Source organism: Agelaius phoeniceus, chromosome 3 (assembly GCF_051311805.1).
Source record: "Agelaius phoeniceus isolate bAgePho1 chromosome 3, bAgePho1.hap1, whole genome shotgun sequence".
Lineage (NCBI taxonomy): Eukaryota > Metazoa > Chordata > Aves > Passeriformes > Icteridae > Agelaius > Agelaius phoeniceus.
Window position 1 is genome coordinate 1576551 of NC_135267.1, and position 19177 is coordinate 1595727.

The 19177-nt window shown below is 48.1% G+C and overlaps 1 protein-coding gene across 7 annotated transcripts in view; it reads left to right on the forward strand.

Annotated features, from left to right (window-relative positions):
- PTK2B (protein tyrosine kinase 2 beta) overlaps positions 1 to 16857 on the forward strand; it is an 82458-nt gene extending 65601 nt beyond the window's left edge. For 2 of the 7 annotated variants that reach the window (XM_077176446.1, XM_077176447.1), the window contains 7 exons: positions 4083 to 4229; positions 6048 to 6083; positions 7071 to 7098; positions 7336 to 7382; positions 11141 to 11287; positions 13781 to 13861; positions 16520 to 16857. In XM_077176446.1, the coding sequence (XP_077032561.1) occupies positions 4083 to 4229; positions 6048 to 6083; positions 7071 to 7098; positions 7336 to 7382; positions 11141 to 11287; positions 13781 to 13861; positions 16520 to 16735 (702 nt within the window). In that variant the 3' untranslated portion in view covers positions 16736 to 16857. Of the gene's footprint in view, positions 1 to 4082; positions 4230 to 6047; positions 6084 to 7070; positions 7099 to 7335; positions 7383 to 8745; positions 8770 to 8832; positions 9012 to 9425; positions 9450 to 9627; positions 10046 to 10194; positions 11077 to 11140; positions 11288 to 13780; positions 13862 to 16519 lie in introns of those variants that run through there. The other 5 variants (XM_077176441.1, XM_077176442.1, XM_077176444.1 and 2 more) reach the window with 5 other exon arrangements.
- The last annotated feature ends 2320 nt before the right edge of the window (positions 16858 to 19177 follow it).

The following is a 19177-nucleotide window of genomic DNA, read 5'->3' on the forward strand; positions in this document are numbered from 1 at the left end:
TCTTCCCTTTATCCCCTTTTTCCCCATTTTTCCCATTTTCCCCCCTTTCCCCCTTTATCCCATTTTCCCCCTTTTTTCTCCTTTTCCCCTTTGCCCAGTTTCTCCCTTTCCCCCATTTTTCCTCCTCTTTTCCCATTTTTCCCTTTTCCCCATTTTCCCATTTTTCTCCTTTTTCCCTTCCCCCTTTATCCCCCTTTTTCTCATTTCCCTCCTTTTTCACCTTTCCCCTTTTCCCCCTTTTTCCCCTTTTCCCCTTTCCCACTTTTTCCCTTTTCCCCTTTTCCCCTTTTCCCCATTTTTCTCCTTTATTCCCCTTTTCCCCTGATTTTCCCCCTTTTCCCCTTTTCCCTTTTTTCCCTTCCCCTCTTTCCGATTTTCCCCTTTCCCACCTTTTCCCCCTTTTCACATTTTCTCCTTTTTTCTCCTTTTTCCTCATTTCCCTTTTTTCCCCTTTTCCCCTTTTCCCACCTTTATTCTCCTTTTTCCCCTTTCCCCCCTTTCTCCATTTTCTCCCTTTTCCCTCCTTTTCTCCTTTTCCCCTTTTCTTCCTTCCCCCCATTTTTCCTCTTTCCCATTTTCCCCTTTTTCCCCCTTTTCCCCCCTTTCCCATTTTTATCCCTATTCTCCCTTTCCCCCCTTTCCCCCCTTTTTTCCCTTTTTCCCCCTCTTTTTCCCCATTTTTTCCCATTTTCTCCCCTTTCCCCTCTTTTTCCTCTTTTTCCCCTTTTTCCCCTTTTTCCCCCATTTTCTCCCGTCCCCCCTTTTTTCTCCCTTTTCCCCCTCCATTTTTCCCCCCAACTTTTTCTCCCCTTTTTTCTCCTCTATCCCCATTTTCCCCCTTTTCCCTTTTTCCCCCCTTTATCCTGATTTTCCCCTTTTATCCCCCCTTTCCCCCATTTTACTTTTTTCCCCTTTTTTCCCCTTTTCCTGTTTTTGTCACTACTCCCCCTTTTCCTTTTTCCCCCCTTTTCCCCCATTTTTCCCTTTTTTCCCCAACTTTTTCCCCCCTTTCCCTCCATTTTCCCTTTTTTCCCCTTTTTTCCCACTTTTTCCCCATTTTTCCCATTTTCTCCCCTTTTCCCCTCTTTTCCCTCTTTTTCCCCCATTTTCTCCCCGTCCCCCCTTTTTTCTCCCTTTCCCCCTCCATTTTTTCCCCTCTTTTCCCCCAACTTTTTCTCCCCTTTTTTCTCCTCTATCCCCATTTTTCCCCTTTTTCTCCCCTTTATCCTGATTTTCCCCTTTTATCCCCCCTTTCCCCCATTTTACTTTTTCCTCTTTTTTCCCCTTTTCCTGTTTTTGTCACTACTCCCCCTTTTCCTTTTTCCCCCCTTTCCCCCCATTTTCCCTTTTTTTCCCTCTTTTTCCCACTTTTCCCCATTTTTCCCCATTTTCTCCCCTTTTCCCCCTCCATTTTTTCCCCTCTTTTCCCCCAAACTTTTTCTCCCCTTTTTTCTCCTCTATCCCCATTTTTCCCCCTTTTCCCCTTTTCCCCCCCTTTATCCTGATTTTCCCCTTTTATCCCCCCTTTCCCCCATTTTACTTTTTCCCCCTTTTTTCCCCTTTTCCTGTTTTTGTCACTACTCCCCCTTTTCCTTTTTCCCCCTTTTCCCCCCATTTTCCCTTTTTTCCCCTTTTTTTCCCCTTTTTTCCCCCATTTTTCCCCATTTTCTCCCCTTTTCCCTCTTTTCCTCTTTTTCCCCCATTTTCTCCCCTGTCCCCCCTTTTTTCTCCCTTTTCCCCCTCCATTTTTTCCCCTCTTTTCCCCCAACTTTTTCTCCCCTTTTTTCTCCTCTATCCCCATTTTTCCCCCTTTTCCCCTTTTTTCCTTTATCCTGATTTTCCCCTTTTATCCCCCTTTTCCCCCATTTTACTTTTTCCCCTTTTTTCCCCTTTTCCTGTTTTTGTCACTACTCCCCCTTTTCCTTTTCCTTTTTCCCCCTTCCCCCCAATTTTCCCCTTTTTTCCCATTCTTTCTCCTTTTCCCCTTTTCCCCCTTTATCCCCATTTTCCCCCTTTCCCCTTTCCCCTTTTCCCCCATTTTTCTCCTTTTATCTCTTTTCCCCTTTTCTTCCCTTTATCCCCTTTACCCCTTTTTCCCCATTTTTCTCCTTTTCCCCCCTTTCCCCCCTTTATCCCATTTTCCCCTTTTCCCCCCTTTCCCCCTTTTCCCACATTTTTCATCTTTCCCTTTTTTCCCTTTTCCCCCATTTTTCCTCCTTTATCCCCTTTCCCATTTTTTCCCCTTTCCCCCATTTTCTCCATTTCCCACATTTCCCCCTTTTCCCCCTTTTCCCCCATTTTTCCTCCTTTATCCCCTTTTCCCCTTTCCCATTTTTTCCCCTTTCCCCCATTTTCTTTCTTTCTCCCATTTTCCCATTTTTCTTCCCTTTCCCCCCCTTTCCCCTCTTTTCCCCCTTTTCCCTCTCCCCCTTTTCCCCATTTTCCCCTCTTTCCCCTTTCTCCCACTTTTCCCTTCTCCCCCATTTTTCCTCCTTTATCCCCTTTTCCCCTTTCCTCTTTCTCCCATTTCCCCATTTTTTTATCCTCTTTTCCCCCTTTTTCCCCTTTTCCCTTTTTCCCCATTTTTCCCTCTTTCCCCCATTTTCTCCCTTTCCCTCATTTTCCCATTTTTTCCCATTTTTCCCCCTTTTCCTCCTTTTCCTCCCCTCCGCCCTCTCCAGCCCCACACTGGGAATCCCTCCCTGCAACTCCATCGACTCCTCGCCATAGAGGGAGCTCATTAACTCCTAATTAACCCCTCAATCAACCATTAATCAATCACCGATCATTGCCCTCAATCAACCATTAATCGATCACCGATCATCCCCCACAATCGATCACCGATCATCCCCTCAATCAACCATTAATCGATCACCGATCATCCCCCACAATCAACCATTAATCGATCACCGATCATTGCCCACAATCAACCATTAATCGATCACCGATCATCCCCCTCAATCAACCATTAATCGATCACCGATCATTCCCCACAATCAATCAACCATTAATCGATCACCGATCATCCCCCTCAATCAGCCATTAATCAACCACCGATCATCCCCCACAATCAACCATTAATCGATCACCGATCATTGCCCTCAATCAATCATTAATCAATCACCGATCATCCCCCGCAATCGATCACCGATCATTCCCCACAATCAACCATTAATCGATCACCGATCATCCCCCTCAATCAACCATTAATCGATCACCGATCATTGCCCACAATCAGCCATTAATCGATCACCGATCATTGCCCACAATCGATCACCGATCATCCCCCTCAATCAACCATTAATCGATCACCGATCATCCCCCTCAATCAACCATTAATCGATCACCGATCATCCCCCTCAATCAACCATTAATCGATCACCGATCATTGCCCACAATCAATCATTAATCGATCACCAATCATTCCCCTCAATCAACCATTAATCGATCACCGATCATCCCCCACAATCCCCCACAATCGATCACCGATCATTCCCCTCAATCAGCCATTAATCGATCACCGATCATTCCCCTCAATCAGCCATTAATCGATCACCGATCATCGCCCACAATCAATCATTAATCGATCACCGATCATCCCCCACAATCAACCATTAATCGATCACCGATCATCCCCACAATCAACCATTAATCGATCACCGATCATCCCCCGCAATCAACCATTAATCGATCACCGATCATCCCCCTCAATCAACCATTAATCGATCACCGATCATCCCCCACAATCAATCAACCATTAATCGATCACCGATCATCCCCCGCAATCAACCATTAATCGATCACCGATCATCCCCCACAATCAACCATTAATCGATCACCGATCATCCCCCGCAATCAACCATTAATCGATCACCGATCATTGCCCACAATCAGCCATTAATCGATCACCGATCATCCCCCTCAATCAACCATTAATCGATCATCCCCCGCAATCAGCCATTAATCGATCACCGATCATCCCCCACAATCGATCACCGATCATTCCCCCACAATCGATCACCGATCATTCCCCGCGATGGGTGTTGTTTTTCCCGGGATAACGCGCATTCCCGGGATTCCAGGAGGAGGATTTCCAGCGCCCCTCGAGCCGGGAGGAGGCGCAGCAGCTGCTGGAGCTGGAGCGGCTGCGGGTGGAGCAGGCCATGGAGCGCCAGCAGAGGGAGATGCTGGAGGATCAGCGCTGGCTACAGAAGGAGGTCCAGAGCCTGGTCAGACATCCCAAAATTCCCAAAATTCCCAAAAATCCCGTCGGGAATTGTCCCTCGCGGGATGGGTTGGGTGGGGATCACGGCACGGATCCAATCCCAATGTTTTGCGGTCCTTTGGGGGCTCCTGGAGAACTCTGGGAATTCCTTGCCGAAATCCCACAATCCCAAGCTCCCCTTTCCCAGGGAATTCCCTCCATTCCCTTCCCTTTTCCATCCCTGAATTCCATGAAAATCCCTCGGGATGGATCCTGACTGTCCCTGATCCCAGAATCCTGGGATGGTTTGGGATGGGATCCATGGACCTTCAATCCCATCCCAGGGACACCTCCCACCATCCCAGGGTGATCCAAATCCACCCTTGGATGCTCCCAGGGATTCTCTGGGAATTCCTTCCTGGGATTGGGATGGGGATGGATCCTGAGCCTTTGGGATGGTTCCTGAAGCCTGGGATTTAGTTTGGGATGGATCCTGAACTTTGGGGATTGGGTTTGGGATGGATCCTGAACTTTTGGGATTGGGTTTGGGATGGATCCTGAGCCTTCCTTCCCAAATCCCACCATCCCAAGCTCCCCTTTCCCAGGGAATTCCCTCCGTTCCCAGCCTGGCATTGGATCCATCCCCACCCCGATTCCTCCTTGGGAAGGAATTTCGGGATCCAGGGGTTTCAGTGGGAATTCAGGACTCCAGGACGGGTCTCCCTTCCCTTTTCCATCCCTGAATCCCATAAAAATGCCCCAGAGATATTCCAAATCTCCGTGATCCCAGAATCCCAGAATGGTTCGGGATGGGATCCATGAACCTCCAATCCCATCCCATCCCAATCCCAGGGTGCTCCTGCCTTTCCTTGGACGCTCCCAGGGATTCTCTGGGAATCCCAGCCCAGCTGGGAATCCCTTCCCAAGATCCCAGCATCCCAAGCTCCCCTTTCCCACTGGAAGCCATTCCCTGGCTCCGGCAGGAGGTCCAGAGCCTGGTCAGACACCCTGGAATTCCCAAAAAATCCCATCGGGAATTGTCCCTGCTGGGATGGGTTGGGTGGGGATCACATCATGGATCCAATCCCAATGGATCGCAGTTCCTTAGGGGTTCCTGGAGAACTCTGGGAATTCCTTTCCCAGGGAATTCCCTCCATTCCCTTCCCTTTTCCATCCCCGAATTCCATAAAAATCCCTCGGGATGGATCCTGAGTGTCCTTGATCCCAGAATCCCGGAATGGTTTGGGATGGGATCCATGGACCTTCAATCCCATCCCATGGACACTTCCCACCATCCCAGGGTGCTCCAAATCCACCCTTGGATGCTCCCAGGGATTCTCTGGGAATCCCAGCCCAGCCGGGAATCCCTTCCCAGGATCCCACCATCCCAAGCTCCCCTTTCCCACTGGAAGCCATTCCCTGGCTCCTGCCCCTCCAGCCCTTGCCCCAATCCCAGCTCTCCTGGAGCCCCTTTGGGATGGGGAAGCGGCTCCAAGGATTCCCTGGATCCTCCCCTGATCCAGCTGCACATTCCCAGCTGCTCTCCCAGCCTGGCATTGGATCCAGCCCCACCCCGATTCCTCCTTGAGAAGGAATTTTGGGATCCAGGGACTCCACAATCCAAGGGAATATTTGGAATTTTGGGGAACTTTAAGGCGTTTTCAGTTGCACTTTATTATTATTATTATTATTATTATCATTATTATTATTATTATTATTATCATCATCATCATTCTTAATATTTTGGAAATGGGATTTTCCCCCCTTTTCCCCCCCTTTTCCCATTTTTCCCATTTTTTCCCCATTTTTCCCCACCTCTCACCCTCTTTTCCCCCTTTTCCAGGATCCCAAGGTGTTCCTGAACAACAACGTTCCCCTGGTGAGCGATCCTAGAAATCCTGGGAAAATCAACCCCAAAATCCCCAAATTTTGTGGCCTTTCCTCCCTCCATCCCAAATTTTGGGGCTCCTCCTCCCTCCATCCCAAATTTTGGGGCCTTTCCTCCCTGTATCCCAAATTTTGTGGCCTTTCCTCCCTCCATCCCAAATTTTGGTGCCATTCCTCCCTCCCTCCCAAATTTTGGGGCTCCTCCTCCCTCCATCCCAAATTTTGGGGCTTCTCCTCCCTCCATCCCAAATTTTAGGGCTCCTCCTCCCTCCATCCCAAATTTTGTGGCCTTTCCTCCCTCCATCCCAAATTTTGGTGCCATTCCTCCCTCCCTCCCAAATTTTGGGGCTCCTCCTCCCTCCATCCCGAATTTTGGGGCTCTTCCTCCCTCCATCCCAAATTTTTGGGCTCCTCCTCCCTCCATCCCAAATTTTGTGTCCTTTCCTCCATCCATCCCGAATTTTGGGGCTCCTCCTCCCTCCATCCCGAATTTTGGGGCTCCTCCTCCCTCCATCCCAAATTTTGGGGCTTCTCCTCCCTCCATCCCAAATTTTGTGGCCTTTCCTCCCTGTATCCCAAATTTTGGTGCCTTTCCTCCCTCCCTCCCAAATTTTGGGTCATCTCCTCCCTGTATCCCAAATTTTGGGGCTCCTCCTCCATCCATCCCGAATTTTGGGGCTCCTCCTCCCTCCATCCCAAATTTTGGGGCTTCTCCTCCCTCCATCCCAAATTTTGGGGCATCTCCTCCCTCCATCCCAAATTTTGGGGCCTTTCCTCCCTGTATCCCAAATTTTGGGGCCTTTCCTCCCTGTATCCCAAATTTTGGGGCTCCCTCTCCCTCCATCCCAAATTTTGGGGCTCCCCCTCCCTCCATCCCAAATTTTGGGGCATCTCCTCCCTCCATCCCAAATTTTGGGGCTCCCTCTTCCTTTATCCCGAATTTTGGGGTCTCTAATTCCGGATTTTTCCCCCCTTCCAGCTCCTCCCGGAGAAGGAGACGGATTACAGTGAGTCCCTGCCCATTCCCACCCCGGAATTCCGGAATTCCCACCCGGAATTCACCTCGGGAATGTTTCCCCGTGGATCCCCCTCCCCACCACGAGTGAAATTCCCATTTTTCCCCCGAGCTGGGAAATCTGGGATTGGGATCCCAGGGGAAGGGGTTGGGTGCGGATCCCGGGGTTTCGTGGCGTTCCCGGGATTCCCTGGAATCTTCTGGAATGATTTTCCCTCCCTTTTCCCAGCGCAATTCACGGGGCCCCCCCAGAAGCCGCCGAGACTTGGGGCGCAGGTAAGACCTGGGATGGATCCCAGGAATCCGGGAATTTCCCCGGCCGTTCCCAGCTCCAGAGGGGTCGGACGGGATCGGGATCGGGATCGGGGCCGGGATCGGGGCCGGGAAATCCCAAAGGATTCCAGGGTGGTTTGGGTGGGAAGGGACCCTCAAGATCCCAGGGTGATCCCTTGGACATTCCCAGGGATCCAGGGGTTCTCTGGGATCCAGGAATTCCTTCCCAAGATCCCAAAATCCCCAAATCCCGAACCTCCGGTCATGGTGGGAGCCATTCCCGGCCATTCCAGGGTCCCAAATCCCTCTGGACTGGATCCAGCCTCATCCCAGCTCCTCCTTGGGAAGGAATTTCGGGATCCAGGGGCTTCTCTGGGAATTCAGGACTCCAGGAAGGGTCTCCCTTCCCTTTTCCATCCCCAAATTCCGTAAAAATCCCTCGGGATGGATCCTGAGTGTCCTTGATCCCAGAATCCCAGAATGGTTTGGGATGGGATCCATGGACCCTCAATCCCATCCCAGGGACACTTCCCATGATCCCAGGGTGATCCAAATCCACCCTTGGACGCTCCCAGGGATTCTCTGGGAATCCCAGCCCAGCCAGGAATCCCTTCCCAGGATCCCAGCATCCCAAGCTCCCCTTTCCCACTGGAAGCCATTCCCTGGCTCCTGCCCCTCCAGCCCTTGCCCCAATCCCAGCTCTCCTGGAGCCCCTTTGGGATGGGGAAGCGGCTCCAAGGATTCCCTGGATCCTCCCCTGATCCAGCTGCACATTCCCAGCTGCTCTCCCAGCCTGGCATTGCATCCAGCCCCATCCTGACGCCTCCTTGGGAAGGAATTTCGGGATCCAGGGGCTTCCCTGGGAATTCAGGACTCCAGGAAGGGTCTCCCTTCCCTTTTCCATCCCTGAATTCCATAAAAATCCCTCGGGATGGATCCTGAGTGTCCTTGATCCCAGAATCCCGGAATGGTTTGGGATGGGATCCATGGACCCTCAATCCCATGATCCCATGGACACTTCCCATGATCCCAGGGTGATCCAAATCCACCCTTGGATGCTCCCAGGGATTCTCTGGGAATCCCAGCCCAAGATCCCAGGGGAAGGAACCTCCCAACCCCACCCCATTCCATGGTCACGGAATTCCCGGTTCCTCCAATCCCTATCCCAGCCTTTCCCAGGGATGGGAGCACCACAAGCCCTTGCTGACAGATGTTGGTTTTCCCATTTTTCCTGGAATTCCTGATCCCCGTAATCCCTGTTATCCCGGAATTCCTGATCCTGTTATCCCTGTTTTCCATGTTATCCTGGAATTCCCAATCCCGTTAATCCCTGTTATCCTGGAATTTCTGATCCTTGTTATCCCAGGATTCCTGATCCCATCATCCCTGTTATCCTGGAATTTCTGATCCCATCATCCCTGTTATCCTGGAATTTCTGATCCTGTTATCCCAGAATTCCTGATCCTGTTATCCCTGTTATCCCGGAATTCCCGATCCCGTTTTCCCTGTTTTCCATGTTATCCCAGAATTCCTGATCTCATTATCCCTGCTATCCTGGGATTCCTGATCCTGTTATCCCTGTTTTCCCTGTTATCCCAGGATTCCTGATACCATTATCTCTGTTTTCCCTGTTATCCCGGAATTCCTGATCCCGTCATCCCTGCTATCCTGGAATTTCTGATCCTGTTATCCCTGTTATCCCTGCTATCCCGGGATTCCCGATCCCATTATCCCTGTTTTCCCTGTTTTCCCGGGATTCCCGATCCTGTTATCCCTGTTATCCTGGAATTCCTGATCCCATTATCCCTGTTTTCCCTGCTATCCTGGAATTCCTGATCCCGTCATCCCTGTTATCCTTGAATTTCTGATCCCGTTATCCCTGTTTTGCTGGGATTCCCAACCCCTTTATCCCTGTTTTCCCTGCTATCCCGGGATTCCTGATCCCATTATCCCCGTTTTCCCTGCTATCCCGGAATTTCTGATCCCGTTATCCCTGTTATCCCGGGATTCCCGATCCCGTTACCCCTGTTTTCCCTGGTTTCCCAGAATTCCTGATCCCATCATCCCTGTTTTCCCTGCCATCCCTTTTATCCCTGTTTATCCCTGTTTTCCCTGCCATCCCTGCTATCCCTGTTTTCCCTGCTATCCCTTTTTATCCCTGTTTTCCTCACTATCCCTGCCATCCCCATTATCCCTGCCATCCCTGTTTATCCCTGTTTTCCCTTTTATCCCTGTTTTCCCTGCTATCCCCGCTATCCCTTTTTATCCCTGTTTTCCCCACTATCCCCGCTATCCCTGTTTTCCCGATCTCGTCATCCCTGTTATCCTGGAATTTCTGATCTCTTTTTCCCTGCTATCCCTGTTATCCCTTTTTATCCCTGTTTTCCCTGTTATCCTCACTATCCCTTTTTATCCCTGTTTTCCCTGCCATCCCTTTTATCCCTTTTTATCCCTGTTTTCCCTGCTATCCCTGCCATCCCCGTTATCCCTGTTTTCCCTGCTATCCCTGTTTATCCCTGTTTTCCCGATCCTGTTTTCCCTGCTATCCCTGTTTTCCCGATCCCGTCATCCCTGTTATCCTGGAATTTCTGATCCCGTTTTCCCTGCTATCTCTGTTTTCCCTGCCATCCCTTTTTATCCCTGATTTCCCTTTTATCCCTTTTTATCCCTGTTTTCCCTGCTATCTCTGTTTTCCCTGTTATCCTCGCTATCCCTTTTTATCCATTTTCCCTGCTATCCCTGTTTATCCCTGTTTTCCCTTTTATCCCTGTTTTCCCTGTGATCCCTGTTTTCCTCGCTATCCCTGCCATCCCCGTTATCCCTGTTTTCCCTGCGATCCCTTTTCATCCCTGTTTTCCCTGCTATCCCTGTTTATCCCTGTTTTCCCTATCCTGTTTTCCCCGCTATCCCTGTTTTCCCAATCCCGTCATCCCTGTTATCCTGGAATTTCTGATCTCTTTTTCCCTGTTTTCCCTGCTATCCCTTTTTATCCCTGTTTTCCTGATCCTGTTTTCCCTGCTATCCCTTTATCCCTGTTATCCCTGCAATCCCTTTTATTCCTTTTATCCCTTTTATCCCTGTTTTCCCCGCTATCCCTGCCATCCCTTTTATCCCTTTTATCCCTGTTTTCCCTGTCATCCCTTTTTATCCCTGTTTTCCCTGTTATCCTCACTATCCCTTTTTATCCCTGTTTTCCCTGCCATCCCTTTTATCCCTTTTTATCCCTGTTTTCCCTTTTATCCCTGTTTTCCCTGCTATCCCTGCCATCTCTTTTATCCCTGTTTTCCCTGTTTATCCCTGTTTTCCCGATCCTGTTTTCCCTGTTTATCCCTGTTTTCCCGATCCTGTTTTCCCTGTTTTCCCGATCCCATCATCCCTGTTACCCTGGAATTTTTGATCCTGTTTTCCCTGCCATCCCTGTTTTCCCTGCTATCCCTGTTTTCCCTGTGATCCCTTTTAATCCCTTTTAATCCCTGTTTTCCCTGCCATCCCTTTTTTATCCCTGCTATCCCTTTTTATCCCTGTTTATCCCTTTTATCCCTGTTTTCCCTGCTATCCCCGTTATCCCTGTTTTCCCTGTGATCCCTTTTCATCCCTGTTTTCCCTGCTATCCCTGTTTTCCTGATCCCGTCAACCCTGCTATCCCGGGATTCCCGATCCTGTTATCCCTGCTATCCCTGTTTATCCCTTTTTATCCCATTTATCCCTTTTTATCCCCGTTTTATCCCCGTTCTCCATCCCCGTGTTTCCCCACCCTCCAGTCCCAGCTGCATCCGGCGCCCACGGCGCGGCTGGACCGCTCGGCGGATGCGGTGTACGGCAGCGTCACGGAGCTGGTGCGCGCCGTGCTGCGCCTCAAGGACGACATCGGCCGCCTGCCGCCCCACGGCTACATCCTGGCCGTCAAGGTGGGCGCCCATCCCGCCGGAATCGCACCGGGAAAAGGGACACGGGGCGGGGAAACCGGGGATCCTGATTGGCTGATGCTGTTTTGGGAAGGGGGAAGGGGGGGCGTGTCCCGGAGAGGGGGAGATTCCGGAATTTCTGGGTGGTCCTTGGGATCCTTGGGTCCAACGTTCCCTGTTCCTCTCCTGGGGCTTTGGATCCATGGTGGGATCTCCAACGTTCCCTGCTCTTCCCTTGGGTCCATGGTGGGAGAGGCTCCAACATTCCCTGTTGGATCTTTGGATCCATGGTGGGACCAATTCCCAAATTTCCAACCTCTCCATCGGGTCCTTGGATCCATGGTGGGATCTCCAACATTCCCTGTTCCTCTCTCGGGGCTTTGGATCCATGGTGGGATCTCCAACATTCCCTGCCCTTCCCTTGGATCCATGGTGGGACCAATTCCCACATTCCCAGCTCCTGCATTGGGTCCTTGGATCCATGGTGGGATCTCCAACATTCCCTGTTCATTTCTTGGGGCTTCGGATCCATGGTGGGAGCAATCCCAGCATTCCCAGCCCCTCCCATAGATCTTGGATCCATGGTGGGAGAGTCTCCAACACTTCCAGCTCCTCCCTTGGATCCAATTCCCACATTCCCAGCTCCTCCCTTGGATCCTTGGATCCATGGTGAGAACAATCCCAGCTGTTCCTCCCTTGGATCCTTGGATCCATGGTGGGATCTCCAACACTTCCATCTCCTCCTTTGGCTCCTTGGATCCATGGTGGGAGAGTCTCCAACATTCCCAACTTTTCCATGGATCCTTGGCTCCATGGTGGAATCTCCAACATTCCCTGATCCTCCCATGGATCCTTGGATCGTTGGTGGAATCTCCAACATTCCCAGCTGTTCCCCCCTTGGATCCATGGCGGAATCTCCAACATTCCCAACCCTTCCATTGGCTCCATGGTGGGACCCATTCCCACATTCCCGGCTCCCTCCTTGTCCCCACGGTTGGAGCCTCCCCTCATCCCACCCCAAACCATTCCCACCGGGAATCCGTGCCCTGCTGGGATCCATTCCCTGCTGGGATCCATTCCCAGCTGGGATCCATCCATCCCTGGTGGGATCCACCCCTGAGTGGGATCCTTGCCCTGCTGGGATCCATTCCCTGGTGGGATCCATCCATCCCTGGTGGGATCCATCCCCTGATGGGATCCATTCCCTGGTGGGATCCACACCCTGGTGGGATCCATCCATTCCCTGGTGGGATCCATGCCCCGGTGGGATCCAATTCCCTGGTGGGATCCATTCCTGGTGGGATCCATGCCCTGCTGGGATCCTTGCCCCAGTGGGATCCAATTCCCCGGTGGGATCCATGCCCTGGTGTCATCCATGTCCTGGTGGGATCCATTCCCACCCAGATCCTCTCTTGGGATCCATTCCCTGCTGGGATCCATTCCCCGCTGGGAGGGATCCATTCCCTGCTGGGATCCAATTCCCTGCTGGGAATCCACCCCCGCTGGATCCATTCCCTGCTGGGATCCATTCCTGGTGGGATCCACCCCTGCTGGGATCCATGCCCTGATGGGATCCATGCCCTGATGGGATCCATCCTGGTGGGATCCATGCCATGGTGGGATCCATCCATGCTGGGATCCGTTCCCTGGTGGGATCCAAGCCCTGATGGGATCCATGCCCCAGTGGGATCCGTGCCCCGCTGGGATCCATGCCCTGGTGGGATCCATCCATGCCCTGGTTGGATCCATGCCCCAGTGTGATCCAATTCCCTGCTGGGATCCATTCCCTGGTGGGATCCTTGCCCCGGTGGGATCCACACCCTGCTGGGATCCACGCCCTGGTGTCATCCATTCCCCGGTGGGATCCATTCCCTGCTGGGATCCATCCCTGGTGGGATCCATTCCCTGGTGGGATCCGTGCCTTGCTGGGATCCATCCCCTGATGGGATCCGTTCCCTGCTGGGACCCATGCCCTGGTGGGATCCATGCCCTGCTGGAATCTGTTCCCTGATGGGATCCATCCTGGTGGGATCCACCCCTGGTGTCATCCACGCCCTGGTGGGATCCATCCCCTGCTGGGATCCATTCCCTGATGGGATCCATGCCCTGGTGGGATCCATTCCCACCCAGATCCTCTCTTGGGATCCAATTCCCTGCTGGGATCCAATTCCCTGGTAGGATCCATACCCTGATGGGATCCCTGCCCTGCTGGGATCCATCCTGGTGGGATCTGTCCCTGGTGGGATCCATCCTGGTGGGATTCGTCCCCTGGTGTCATCCATTCCCTGCTGGGATCCATCCCCTGCTAGGATCCAATTCCCTGCTGGGATCCATCCATTCCCTGCTGGGATCCATCCATTCCCTGCTGGGATCCATCCCTGGTGTCATCCATTCCCTGCTGGGATCCATTCCTGGTGGGAATCCACCCCCGCTGGGATGGATCCGTTCCCCCCCCGCTGGGACGGATCCATGCCGAGTATTCCCCGGCTCCCGCAGAACATCGGGCTGTGCCTGCGGAATTTGATCGGCAGCGTCGACGCCGTCCTGCCCCAGCTCCCGGCCTCCTCCCGCACCGAGGTACCCACGGCAGCAGGGGCGTTGTTCCCGAAATTCCCCCCTCTTAGGGGAAAATTCCCGGGAAATTCCCGGAAAATTCCCGGAAAATTCTGGAAAAACGTTCCCCGCTCTGGCCTTGGGTCATTGGATCCGTGGTGGGATCGATTCCCACGTTCCCTTGGGATCCTTGAACCAAATTTCTGGAAAAATTCCCAAAATTTTCTGGAGAAATTCAGGAATTTCTTGAGAAAATTCCAGAATTTTCTGGAAATATTTCAGAATGTCCTGGAAAAAAATCTGGAATTTTCTGGGAAAAAAAATCCAGAATTTTCTGGAAATATTTCAGAATGTCCTGGGAAAATTCTGGAAAAAAATTATGGAATTTTCTGGCAAAAAAAATTCCAGAATCTTCTGGAAATATTTCAGAATGTCCTGGGAAAATTCTGGAATTTTCTGGCAAAAAAAATTCCAGAATTTTCTGGCAATATTTCAGAATGTCCTGGAAAAAATCTGGAATTTTCTGGCAAAAAACAAATTCCAGAATTTTCTGGCAATATTTCAGAATGTCCTGGGAAAATTCTGGAATTTTCTGGCCAAAAAAATCCAGAATTTTCTGGAAATATTTCAGAATGTCCTGGGAAAAATCTGGAATTTTCTGGCACAAAACAAATTCCAGAATTTTCTGGAAATATTTCAGAATGTCCTGGGAAAAATCTGGAATTTTCTGGCCAAAAAAAATCCAGAATTTTCTGGAAATATTTCAGAATGTCCTGGAAAAATTCTGGAATTTTCTGGCAAAAAAAATTTCCAGAATCTTCTGGAAATATTTCAGAATGTCCTGGAAAAAATCTGGAATTTTCTGGCAAAAAAATTCTGGACTTTTCTGGAAAATTTTCCTGGGAAAATATCAGAATTTTCTGAAAAAAATGTCAGAATTTCCTGTAAAAATTCTTGAATGTTATGGAAAAAAATTGGAATTTTCCGGAAAAAATTATGACAATTTCTGGAAAAATAATGGAAATTTCTGGCAAAAATCCAGAATTTTCGGGAAAAATTTCCAGGATTTTCTGGAAAAAAAGCAGGAAATTTCTGGAAAAAAACATTGAATTTCCTAGGAAAATTCCAGAATTTTCTGAAAAAATTCAGGGATTTGCTGGAAAAATTCTTGAATTTTATGGGAAAAAAATCCTGGAATCTTCTGGAAAACTTCCATTATTTCATGGAAAAAATTATGAAAATTTGTGGAAAAATCATGGAATTTTCTGGCAAAAATCCAGAATTTTCTGGGAAAATTTTGGCACTTCCTGGGAAATTTTCCTGGGAAAATTCTTGAATTTTCTGGAAAAGATACGGAATTTTCTGGAAAAACCGTGGAAATTCCTGGGAAAATTCTGCAACTTCCTGGAAAATTTCCCTGGGAAAAATTGTCAGAATTTCCTGGAAAACTGCCATTATTTCCTTGAAACATTCTGGAATTTCCTGGAAAAAAAACCAAGAAAATTTCTGGAAAATTATGGAATTTTATGGCAAAAATCCAGAATTTCCTGGGAAAATTCTGGAACATTTTCCAGGGAAAATTTCAGAATTTCCTGGGAGACAATTCTTGAATTTCCTGGGGAAAAAAATCCAGACTTTTCTGGGAAAAATGTCAGAATTTCCTGGGAGAAAAAAATTCAGAATTTTCTGGGAGAAATAATCCAGAATTTTCTGGGAAATATGTCAGAATTTCCTTGGGAAAAAATCCAGAATTTTCTGGGAGAAAAAAATCCAGAATTTTCTGGGAAATATGTCAGAATTTCCTGGGGAAAAAATCCAGAATTTCCTGGGAAAAAATCCAGAATTTTCTGGGAAAAATTGTGCAACTTCCTGGAAAATTTCCGTGGGCAAATTTCAGAATTTCCGGGAAAAATTCTGGAATTTTTATGGGAAAAAAATCCAGAATTTTCTGGGAAAAAAGTCAGAATTTCCTGGGAGAAAATTCTTGAATTTCCTGTTGAAAAAATTCAGAATTTTCTGGGAAAAATTCTGCAGCTTCCTGGAAAATTTCCCTGGGAAAAATGTCAGAATTTCCTGGGGAAAAAATCCAGAATTTTCTGGAAAAATTCTGCAATTTCCTGGAAAATTTCCTGGGGGAAAAATCCAGAATTTTCTGGGAAAAACTGTCAGAATTTCCTGGGGAAAAAATCCAGAATTTTCTGGGAAAAAGGTCAGAATTTTCTGGAAAAAATCCAGAATTTTCTGGGAAAAATTTTCCGAATTTCCTGGGAAAAAAATCCAGAATTTTCTTGGAAAAATGTCAGAATTTCCTGGGAGAAATTCTTGAATTTCCTGGGAAAAAATCCAGAATTTCCTGGGATAAAATTCTTGAATTTCCTGGGGAAAATTTCCTGGGGAAAATTTTCTGGGAAAAATTCTTGAATTTCCTGGGGAAAATAATCCAGAATTTTCTGGGAAAAACTGTCAGAATTTCCTGGGAAAATTAATCCAGAATCTCCTGGGAAAAATTCTTGAATTTCCTGGGGAAAATTTTCTGGGGAAAAAATCCAGAATTTCCTGGGAAAAATGTCAGAATTTCCTGGGAAAATTCTTGAATTTCCTGGGGAAAATCCTTGAATTTTCTGGGAAAATCCTTGAATTTCCTGCTGAGGTAACCCCAACTCCGTGAATTTCCGGTGTCAGATCGAGGGCACGCAGCGGGTGCTGAACGCGGAGCTGGCGGCGCTGATCGGGAAGGTGCGGCTGGCGCAGCAGAGCCTGGGCCCCGCGCTGGCGGCCGAGTTCCGCCGGCAGATGCTGACGGCCTCGCACGCCCTGGCCATGGACGCCAAGAACCTCCTGGACGCCGTGGACCAGGCCAAGCTCCAGGCCCGCCTGGCCAACCCCGCCCCCGAGTGACCCAAGCGGCCACGGAAACTTCCGGAAAAGCGGGAGCGGGGAAATGGCGGATTTGGGGGTTTCCTTTTGGTGTTTCCTCTTCTCCTCCTTCTTCTTCCTCTTCTCCTTCTTCTTCTGCTTTTGGTGTTTCCTCTTCTCCTCCTTCTTCTTGTCCTCCTTCTTCTTCCTCTTCTCCTTCTTCTTCTCCTCCTTCTTCTCCTCCTTCTTCTTCTCCTTCTTCTTCATCTTCTTCTGCTTTTGGTGTTTCCTCTTCTCCTTCTTCTTCTTGTCCTCCTTCTTCTTCTCCTTCTTCTTCTTCACCTTCTTCTTCTTCTCCTTCATCTTTTTCTCCTTCTTCTCCTTCTTCGTCTCCTTCTTCGTCTTCTTCTTCTTCTTCCTCTTCTTCTTCACCTTCTTCTCCTTCTTCTTCTCCTTCTTCTTCTCCTTCTTCTTCTCTTTCTTCTTCTCCTTCTTCTTCTTCTTCTCATTCTTCTTCATCTTCTTCTGCTTTTGGTGTTTCCTCCTCTTCTTCTTCTCCTTCTTCTCCTTCTTCTCCTTCATCTTCTCCTTCTCCTCCTTCTCCTTCATCTTTTCCTCCTCCTCCTCCTCCTTCTCCTTCTCCTCCTTCTTCTTCCTCTTCTTCTTCGTCTTCTTCTTCTTCTTCTTCTCCTTCATCTTCCTCCTGTTCCTCCTCATCCTCCTCGTGTCTCGCCAAGCGTCGCGGTTGGCAAAATGGGAGGGGCCTGCTGGGGTTTTCCTTGGAAAAATGGGAGGTTTGGGGCTTGATTTGGGAAAAATTGAGGTTTTTTGAGGGGTTTTATTGTGGAAAAATTGAGCTTTTTGGGGGGGTTTTGCTTGGAGAAATTGGAGGGTTTTCCTTGGAAAAGATGGAAGTTTTTGGGGTTTTTATTTGGAAAAATTTGAGGGTTTTCCTTGGAAAATATGGAAGTTTTTGGGTTTTAATTTGGAAAAATTTGAAGGTCTGGGTTTGAGGTTGTATTTGGGAAAAATTGAAATTTTTGGGGGGTTTTGCTTGGAGAAATTTGAGGGTTTTCCTTGGAAAAAAATGGAAATTTTTGGGTTTTAATTTGGAAAAATGTGAGGGTTTTCCTTGGAAATAATGAGGTTTTTTTGGGGGTTTTTCTTGGAGAAATTGGAGGGTTTTCCTTGGAAAAGATGGAAGTTTTGGGGTTTTTATTTGGAAAAATTGGAGGGTTTTCCTTGGAAATTATGGAAGTTTTTGGGTTTCCTTGGAAAGGATGGAAGGTTTTGGGTTTTTATTTGGAAAAATGGGAGGTTTGGGGGTCGATTTGGGAAAAATTGAGGTTTTTTGGGGGGGGGTTTTCATTGGAGAAATTGGAGGGTTTTCCTTGGAAAAATTTGAGGGTTTTCTTTGGAAAAAAATGGAAATTTTTGGGTTTTAATTTGGAAAAATTTGAGGGTTTTCCTTGGAAATAATGAGGTTTTTTGGGGTTTTCCTGGGAAAAATTGAGGGGTTTTGGTTTTTTTTTTTCATTGAAAAATGGGAGGTTTGAGGTTTTTTGGGGTTTTCATTGGAAAACTTTGAGGGTTTTCCTTGGAAATAATGGAAGTTTTGGGCTTTTTATTTGGAAAAATTGGAGGGTTTTCCTTGGAAAATATGGAAGTTTTTGGGTTTCCTTGGAAAAATGGGAGATTTTGGAGTTTTATTTGGAAAAATGGGAGGTTTGGGGGTTTTAGTTGGGAAAAATTGAAGGTTTTGGGGGTTTTCATTGGAGAAATTGGAGGGTTTTACTTGGAAAAGATGGAAGTTTTTGGGTTTTTATTTGGAAAAAATGGAAATTTTTGGGTTTTAATTTGGAAAAGTTTGAGGGTCTGGGTTTGAGGTTGTATTTGGGAAAAATTGAAGTTTTTTGGGGGGTTTTGCTTGGAGAAATTTGAGGGTTTTCCTCGGAAAAAAATGGAAATTTTTGGGTTTTAATTTGGAAAAATTTGAGGGTTTTCCTTGGAAATAATGAGGTTTTTGGGGGTTTTTCTTGGAAAAATTGGAGGGTTTTCCTTGGAAAAGATGGAAATTTTGGGGTTTTTATTTGGAAAAATTGGAGGGTTTTCCTTGGAAATTATGGAAGTTTTTGGGTTTCCTTGGAAAGGATGGAAGGTTTTGGGTTTTTATTTGGAAAAATGGGAGGTTTGGAGGTTTTAGTTGGGAAAAATTGAGGTTTTTGGGGGGGTTTTCCTTGGACAAATTTGAGGGTTTTCCTTGGAAAAATTTGAGGGTTTTCTTTGGAAAAAAATGGAAATTTTTGGGTTTTAATTTGGAAAAATTTGAGGGTTTTCCTTGGAAATAATGAGGTTTTTTGGGGTTTTCCTGGGAAAAATTGAGGGGTTTTGGTTTTTTTTTTTAATTGAAAAATGGGAGGTTTGGAGGTTTTAGTTGGGAAAAATTGAGGTTTTTTTGGGGGGTTTCATTGGAAAAATTGGAGG